The 8,357-nt window shown below is 45.2% G+C and overlaps 1 protein-coding gene across 1 annotated transcript; it reads left to right on the top strand.

The window, feature by feature from the left end:
• Window positions 1-269: 269 nt before the first annotated feature.
• Window positions 270-7,798, top strand: TMEM14A (transmembrane protein 14A). Its single transcript, XM_082047929.1, has 5 exons — window positions 270-547; window positions 1,867-1,952; window positions 4,571-4,672; window positions 6,145-6,232; window positions 7,213-7,798. Exons 2-5 carry the CDS (start codon window positions 1,877-1,879, stop codon window positions 7,250-7,252), a joined length of 306 nt encoding a protein of 101 aa, XP_081904055.1. The 5' UTR covers window positions 270-547; window positions 1,867-1,876; the 3' UTR covers window positions 7,253-7,798.
• Window positions 7,799-8,357: the final 559 nt, after the last annotated feature.

Below are 8,357 nucleotides of genomic sequence, written 5' to 3'. Positions count from 1 at the left end.
GGCCCTGTCGCCGGGCCGTGGGGTGTCTCTGGGATGGCACAGGCAGGACACCCCAGCCCCTACCCAGGGACGGGCGCCCTTCGGGGACAAGTGGCTCTGCAAACACAACTCTCTCGTTCACTTCTTCCATCCCCCGCAAGGCGGGCCAGGGTTTTCAGGCTGAAAAGACTAGAATAAGCCCTGGACCGTTCTGCTGCCCGTGGAGCCCCGGCAGACGAGCCGCCTGAGGGCAGGACGAGGGAGTCCCACAAGCCGCCAGCCCCGGAGCCAGGACACAAACCGCCGCTCCCCCCGCGCAAGCAGCTCCGCAAGCGGCGGCGCGGCCGAGCCCCGCGGCGGCGCCGCCGTGATGGCAGCCGGCGCCCTCCTTCCCCGCCCGGGAGCCGGCCCGCCGAGGGGCCGCAGCCGGGGAGGGGGCGGCTCGGCGGGCGCCGCTGGCTCAGCCGAACGACGGCGCAGGGCCCGGGACGCCTCACGGCGGCCGCCGGGCGCGGGAGGCGGGGCCGGTGGAGGTCGAAGGGCAGCGGGGCGGGCGCGGCGGGACGAGGTACGGCCGGGCGGCCGAGGGGGGTCTAGCGAGGCTGAGCCGCGGCGGGGGCGGCCGAGAGCGGGCGGGCTGCGGGGAGGGCGGCGGCACACCCCGACCGCGGCCACCGGCCTTCTCCGGAGGCTCGGCCGCCAGGGGCGGGGAAGCGAGCGCGGGGCTGCACCGAGCGGAGGCGGGAGGAGCGGGGGAAGCGGACGGGGGGCGCGGCGGGCAGGAGGGGGAGTCCCCACCCGCGGGAAAGCTCCTGGCCTCGGGCCGCCTGCCTGCCTGGGCTGCAGGGGCCGGGCGGATGGAAGGCCGAGCTTTGAGCTTAGCCTGCGGCTCCGCAGTACTCCGTTTGGGGGTGCTGTGGGTCCCTAAAACCGCCTGCTTTCCTGCGGCGGCGACGGCTGGGGGAGGAGGGTGGGGAAGGCTCGCTGTGAGTTGCTCATCTTAATATTAAAGGCTTGATGTGAAATTATGAGTGTCTCCCTTTTCCTGCCACCCCTTTAACACTAAGACCAAAGACACAGCTGCTCAAGGGAAGCTGGCACTTAATTAAGGGTGCACTTAATTGGGGAGATGGAGGGGTCAGGTGCATGGCTCCGGGCGGTGGGGCCGCTCGCGCCTCTGCCGGCTCAGCCGGCGCAGCGGGGAGCGGTGTCACCGCAGTAACTTCTGAAATGTTTCTTGGAGGACAGAAGCTTAACTTAGGGATAATACACCAACATCTAAAGTTGAAACAAAAGGTGCATAGACAGAAACAGGGTAAAGCTTCTGTATCTATAGCTTCCTGAAGCTGCCCTAGGTTTCTGCCTGGAAGCTTTGTGTCGACTCTGAAAACTCTTCTGCCTGGTGCTGCAGGGCCTCTGACATCCCGCCTGAAGGGCAGCAGGGACAACCTGGTTGACAGGGCTCCAAGCTGTGTGCTGTGAAGATCTGTATGTGTCCATTGCATCTGCCCGGATCCACCGTATGGCACAGTGCAATAAATGTGATACTTCAGGCAGTGGCAAGCTTTTAGCTTGCATGCATGTATTCTTAATGGAAAAAGAGATGCCAAATACGTGCCTGACATACCAATTTTCCCAAATGGAAATGCAGTAGACATAGATACTGAGGTGAAAGGAAGGGCAGCAGTTAGTGAAAAGATAATGAAGTAGCCAATAGACACGCTGTCACCATTTCAGTGTTTCGACACAGTAGTCAAACATGACTTAGGAGAGTGTAGTGTTATTTAGAGCACTTTAAGTAATGACTTTTTTTTTTTCTTTTTTTTTTTTTTTTACGAGGAGGAGGGAACTTGTTTGTCCTCATTTGCAATGTGTTCTCTTCTCCAGAGTTGGGACCATGGCTGTTGACTGGATTGGTTTTGCATATGCTGCATTGCTGGCTGTCGGAGGTGTTGTAGGATACACTCATAAAGGTAAACACAGGGACAGTAGGATTTAGAAATTATGTATTTGAGTTTCATTGCTGCTGTGCTTTATAAAAAATAATTGATGTGAGACGTGAAAACTTTGCTGCATGACTGCATCTTAAATCCATCCTGCACTAAAAATGAGCTGAGTCTCATGAGATTTACTTGGGTCAACTTAAGCATTTAAGTGCTCACTTTTTTTGTTACTCTAACCGATGAGTTTGTTTCCAGGGCAAAAAGTGGCTGTGATGTTATCTTTGACCTTCAGTGTATTTTGGACCTTCTCATTTCCTGTAGCATTTCCTGGGTTGACCAGGTAGATAATCTTCAGGTTTGCTGATGACACCAAGCTGGGAGGAGTGGCTGACGCCAGAAGGCTGTGCTGCCATCCAGAGAGAACTGGACAGGCTGGAGAGCTGGGCGGGGAAAAAATTAATGAAATATAACAAGGGAAAGTGTAGAGTCTTGCATCTGAGCAGGAACAACCCCAGGTTCCAGTATAGGTTGGGGAACAACCTGTTGGAGAGCAGCATAGAGGAAAGGGACCTGGGGGTCCTGGTGGACAGCAGGATGACCATGAGCCAGCACTGTGCTCTTGTGGCCAAGAAGGCCAATGGCATCCTGGGGTGTATTAGAAGGGGGGTGGTTAGTAGGTCAAGAGAAGTTCTTCTCCCCCTCTACTCTGCCCTGGTGAGACCACATCTGGAATATTGTGTCCAGTTGTGGGCCCCTCAGTTCAAGAAGGACAGGGAGCTGCTGAAGAGAGTCCAGCATAGAGCAACAAAGATGATTAAGGGAGTGGAACATCTCCCTTATGAGGAAAGGCTGAGGGAGCTGGGTCTCTTTAGCTTGGAGAAGAGGAGACTGAGGGGTGACATTATTAATGTTTACAAATATATAAAGGGTGAGTGTCACGAGGATGGAGCCAGGCTCTTCTCGGTGACAACCAACGGTGGGACAAGGGGTAATGGTTTCAAACTAGAACACAAGAGGTTCCACTTAAATTTGAGAAGAAACTTCTTCTCAGTGAGGATGACAGACCACTGGAACAGGCTGCCCAGGGGGGTTGTGGAGTCTCCTTCTCTGGAGACATTCGAAACCCGTTTGGACATATTCCTGTGTAGCCTCATCTAGGTGTTCCTGCTCCGGCAGGGGGATTGGACTAGGTGATCTTTTGAGGTCTCTTCCAATCCCTAACATTCTGTGATTCTGTGATCTTCGATTAAAGCTTATTTTCTACAGAGTCATCCTGTCTTGATTTTGAGATTTCCAGGTGTACTCTGGAAAGAAAACCCTTTACCTGCATATGCTGATCTAGTGGTTAATTATCTCTTGGATATTAACTCTGAGATAATCAGGTCTTAGGTTATCATGTACTATAAAGCAGATTTTCCACATTGCAGTAATTTTTGCAGTCCTTTCCAGCGAGCAGCGCCCTGCCCGGCTGGGCACCACATCCCGGCAGAGGTCGCGGCGGTACCGGGGACGTCCACGCGGGGTCTCCAGCCTGGCCCCTGTTTGCTCTCCCTCAAAGTGCACATCCCAGGAGCACATCAGTCTTCTTTGCTGTGGCTGTTATAACCCCGATTCTTGCAACTCAGGGTCACTATTTCCCTGTGTAGTGTGCACATGCTTTGCTCTTAGAAACATGGATTTTCATTTGACTTTAAGAAAACACTGTAGTTTTTTGTTTGCACACAGCTGCACTCACTGACTATCCCATTTGCTTTTTCTCTTCACCCTTTAATAGTTGGTCAGCCCTTGTGGCAAATCTAGATTACTTTTTATTGGTAATGATTTGTGTTTTCATGCAAATTCTTGGTCAAAAATATTCAGTATAACAGGGCTGGGAGCTAAAAGACATCTGGAGATCTCAATTTCTTCATTTTTAAACATTTTGGGACCAGCTTAATCCAGTTAATGCCTGCTGTACTGATTCTACACTTTTATCATACGGTACCCAGTCAAATGCCTATTCAGAAATGTAGGTGTATTACTGAAACTCTGGGCTTTATGAACCAGTTTTGTCATAGCACTGAAAGAAGATACTGAGTTACTTTTAAAAGCTGTACTCTCGTCTTCATTGTCATCGAATTGTTTTAACTCATTTTCAATACATTATTAGTTAAATGTGATGTTGATGATACCATTTGTTTGTCCAGGACTAATGTCAAACTGAAAGGTTTATGACTACACGTGTTGTCCAATTTACCCTTTTTATATATTGACAGATTTCTAACATTTTTGGAGACTCCCAGGTGCTGTAACGTGTAGTTAAAATCAACAGCTAGTCCAGACAAATTATAAAAATGTTTTTAAAGTATGGTAGAGAAAATAGCCAAATTTAGGTTTGTGCTTCAAAAATTATTTTTCCCAAATTGCAAGTATTACGAGATCTTCTTCATCTCCATCTAATCTAGTCACTTTTTCCCAGTGCCATGCAAGAAGATGACCCAGTTACAGAAAAATTACCTGTCTGTGCACAATGTGTGCACTAGTTGCACTGTGGGAAAATTGGTTCTGGTTTTAAACTATTTGGATAATACTCTGTAGAGACAGAACTCCTATGTCAAGATCGAGCTTAAAGATGTATTGAGAAATAACATTTGAATGGTTTCTTGCAGGTAGTAAAATCTCTTTAGCTGCTGGTCTCGCCTTTGGTTCTGTGGCTGGTTACGGAGCTTACTGCGTAACACGCGATCCAAGAAATGTGAAGATATCATTGTGTAAGTGTTTTACTGTAGTAAACAAAGAAAAAAAAACAGCAAAAACAAGCAGTTTCCAGAATTGCATGTAAAATTATCTTGTATTGAATTTTCAGCATTGTTTTGGTTTAAATGTTACTTTTTTCTTAATAGAGTTATACATTTCAACTTAGCTTGCAGAAATCAAGAGCTTAAATGTGTAACTGTTTGCCAGATAAGGCAGATGATTCACACAAAGCCAGCAGGTGTGCATTATCGTTTGGCAGCTCCTCCTGTTACTAGATGGTTGCCTAACACTGCAAATATTGTGAAATCCAGCTCAGAAACATGGGAGAGTACTGGAATAAAATCATTAAAGCTACAGATTAGAATGTAATTTGAGAGGTAAAGTAGGTGTGGGATTCAGTCTTGCATAATGTAATGCATCCTTAGCTCCCAGTGAAACAAATAGCGTGACTTAGCGTTTTTCCTTTGCTGATAAGAAAGATGGGATACAAACTGCGCAATAATTGTCACGTTAGCTGGTTTGCCATGAAAGACAAGGAACTACAGTGATTAAGCAGATGGTTTAACTGCTCCATAAAAAAGGGAAGGGATTTGTGTAACTGCCATAAAGCCCAGCTGCCCGTGAGAAGTCCTGCCTCTCTGGCCGCTTCTAGGAACCATTTCATTTGACAGTCTTTAATGAAGTTAGCCAGCTTTGCAGAGTTTATGTATTCTCATTAATGTTCTCATTTCTGTAGCACTCTGCATCCACAGCTTGATAGGAAATCACCTTGCCTGATCAGTTCATTGCTACCTCCATTTTTAGGTAAAACTGCTCCAGGAAGAAGATGCAATTCCTTTCATGATGTTTGTTCTCTGCTACTTGCACTGCGTTTGTTGCCCTCTTGGGCTGTCCACCTCTTGTCACAGATAAGGATGGTTCCCTCCTAGCTAAAGGAAACAAGGGAGTCTTGATGAAGGAGACATTGGTAGCCATATGCTGTAGTGAAAACAAGTGGCAAACCTTCCAATCTAGTTTTTAAGGCTCAGCAGATGAAGAGCCAGCATTATGAAAGGAAAAGAGATGAAGCAGGATGCTCTACTTAGAAAACACCTGCAATGATCTAGGGTGGTGGGGTTTATGAGACACTATTCTTGTAGTTCAGCATGCATGTCACTGTTATGATGAAGATTCTTCCTATTTTATTTGTATCCCTGTGAATTTAGATATGGAAGAGCAGAATTCACTGTTTGACAAAGTTACTTTGCATTTGTGGAATAGGATTTAGCATTCTGCTGTACCAGGAAACAGTATTTGTAGCTGAAAGAAATCATAGCAGTGTATTTTGGCAAAACAAGAATGTTTTATAGGCCCTCTCTCTGATCTAATTTTTTTTTAAATTGTAGTTCATAGCAAAACATAGCAATGACCTTTGATGCCTCTCCATGTTCCTGAATGGTCCTCTGGGATGAGTGAGAACATAAATATATTGAATTGTCTTTTACAGTTTCAGCTTTTCTTTTGACCATTATAATGGGAATGAGGTTCAAGAGGTCCAAGAAATTAATGCCAGCCGGACTAGTAGCATGCCTGAGGTAAACATGTATTGAGGATCTTAATGTAAATATCTCACTGATTTTGAAATAGTTGCCATTCAATATCTGATTCAAGCCAGTATCAGTGGAAGTTACTATCATCCAGCAACTGTTTTAAGTGAAATTAGTTTGGAGGTCACAGTCCTGTTTCCAGTGGACAGATTTTTCATTTCACTAGGCAGATACATGAGATATGGAGTGACTAGCTCAGCAAAGAAAGGAGATATCTGCAATTAAATATTAATGCATAATGATAAGGTTCTTGGAAGAACCTGAGGTAAGCCTCGGTGGTTTTGAACACATACGTGTAAAATCAGTCATCTAGTTTAATACAACACAGTCATCTTAAAAGAGACCAGCACTTTGGTTCAGAAGTGCTGCATTCACTGCTACTCAGCACCTTTGAAAGCTGAGACATTTTTGACCTGACCTAGGACCTTTGGTCAGTATTACTGCAAATCATGATGTTTCCAACCAGTCTGATGACTTTGTTGCTGGTGCTTATTTTGGCATTCTGTAAAACATAATTTTCTGTACTTATTATTTTGGAATTAAATTATTAAGTTGAAACTTTTTCCCCACTCAGTCTGTAACTCAAAATATTTTTCAACTGTAAGTCAGAATCTCTGTCTTCTGATGGACGAATGACTGTTGCTTCATTGTCACCAGATAGTAAAACTCCATGGACTGTGTTACTCCAAATACATACAGAAAGGAAAAAATCAGACGCAAATTGTCAAGATGCAAAATTTAAGAATCAGGACTTAAGCTGGAAAATGTTATTTTCCATTGTGGTTGGCTTTTCAAGCCTAGGCAGACAGCTGAGGCTGTAGATTTAGACATTTTGAAAGATTGCTTGCTGGGGGCTGTAGTGTCAGGTATTTATGAATGCGCTGTTACTTAATGATGACTTTAGCTGGTTTTGTTCATGCACAGCCGTATTTATGGTTTTTGTTCTGTTGTGTTGTGGTTTTTTTCAGCCTTTTGATGATTTTGAGGCTTGTTTTTATGCTGCTGTAGAAGAATTTAGCAGCTTGAGAACCGAAGTATGACTGCCATGGCCAGCGAACAAAGAGGCAAGCTCTCCAGACTTGAAAGACAAGTTTGAACATGAGTCTTGCCTTGCATTTATTTTCTGTAAAAGATCTGTACCTGTAATATGATTATTGACATTTGCTGATATTTTGAAAGCTTTTTTTAGAAACTAAAACCAATGTTTTATTGAGGATATATTTTGATCTACTTTCATTTAAGCAGTCTGTTGACTCAAGAGATCTTTCCCTGGAAGTTTGATCTCTTTCGGGGGTGTTGAGCACCCCAAGAAATTGAGTTAGTCTTGGACTGTATCTCTAAGAGAAGAATATATATAATACGTTTATGCTAAGAAGATGTATTGAACCATAATTTTGTAGCTTCTGAGATTAAGTAATCAATTCTAATCATATTGTCAGTCACTAATCAATAAAGGCATGAGCCTGTACGGTGTTGCACTAGAAAACCCACCTTTCTGACACCAGTTCTACATGTAAAAACTATCATCAGTGTTCAAATAAAACATAAAATGTTCAAGGCTCCTCAGTTTTTTTCTGCAGACCAGGGCAGTTTTGTCACTGAAAGAGTCTGGTGATCTGCTCTGTACTCACTGCTGGTTTAAAGCATGTACTGTGCTCTAAGTTCCCACTGACATGAACCACAAGCTGAGGAATTTTCACCATCTTGCACAAATAGGTTCTAAACTCTCAGTCTCAGTCCTCTTTAACAGGTTTGCCAGTGTGGTCTTACGCAGATTATCTTGCTGGAGTCCTCCCCAGGAATGTGCAGCCAAATCAATAGGAAACTGATTATGGGTGAGTGCACTACTGAAGACAAAGAGAAATTTTGCTTCATTTTTTTCATACAGTGCTTGCTTACAAAGGGCGTCATATGTAAATCTCAGTGCTGTGCAAATCCATCAGCAGAATACCAGGCTTATTATCCTTGGCGGGGGCTTAGGTGGTGACAAGGTGCTGTGAGCAGCTCAGATGTGTAAGGCGCAACTGACCAGAAAAGAAAAAGGGCCAAAAAAAAAAAAAACCCTAAAACAAACACCAGCCCTAAACCACAGCTTCCAGCACCAGAATCTTTT

The sequence above is a fragment of the Streptopelia decaocto genome (assembly GCF_964273445.1).
Source record: "Streptopelia decaocto genome assembly, chromosome: 3".
Classification (NCBI taxonomy): domain Eukaryota; kingdom Metazoa; phylum Chordata; class Aves; order Columbiformes; family Columbidae; genus Streptopelia; species Streptopelia decaocto.
Note: the sequence above shows the minus strand (reverse complement) of the source record. Positions and strands in the feature narration are given on the sequence as shown.

Excerpts from the sequence above, each read along its gene's own strand:
- TMEM14A (XM_082047929.1), top strand. The coding sequence starts at position 1,877 with ATGGCTGTTGACTGGATTGGTTTTGCATATGCTGCATTGCTGGCTGTC. Across the intron at positions 1,953-4,570 it reads TGTAGGATACACTCATAAAG|GTAGTAAAATCTCTTTAGCT; the intron begins GTAAACACAGGG and ends GGTTTCTTGCAG. Across the intron at positions 4,673-6,144 it reads AAATGTGAAGATATCATTGT|TTTCAGCTTTTCTTTTGACC; the intron begins GTAAGTGTTTTA and ends TGTCTTTTACAG.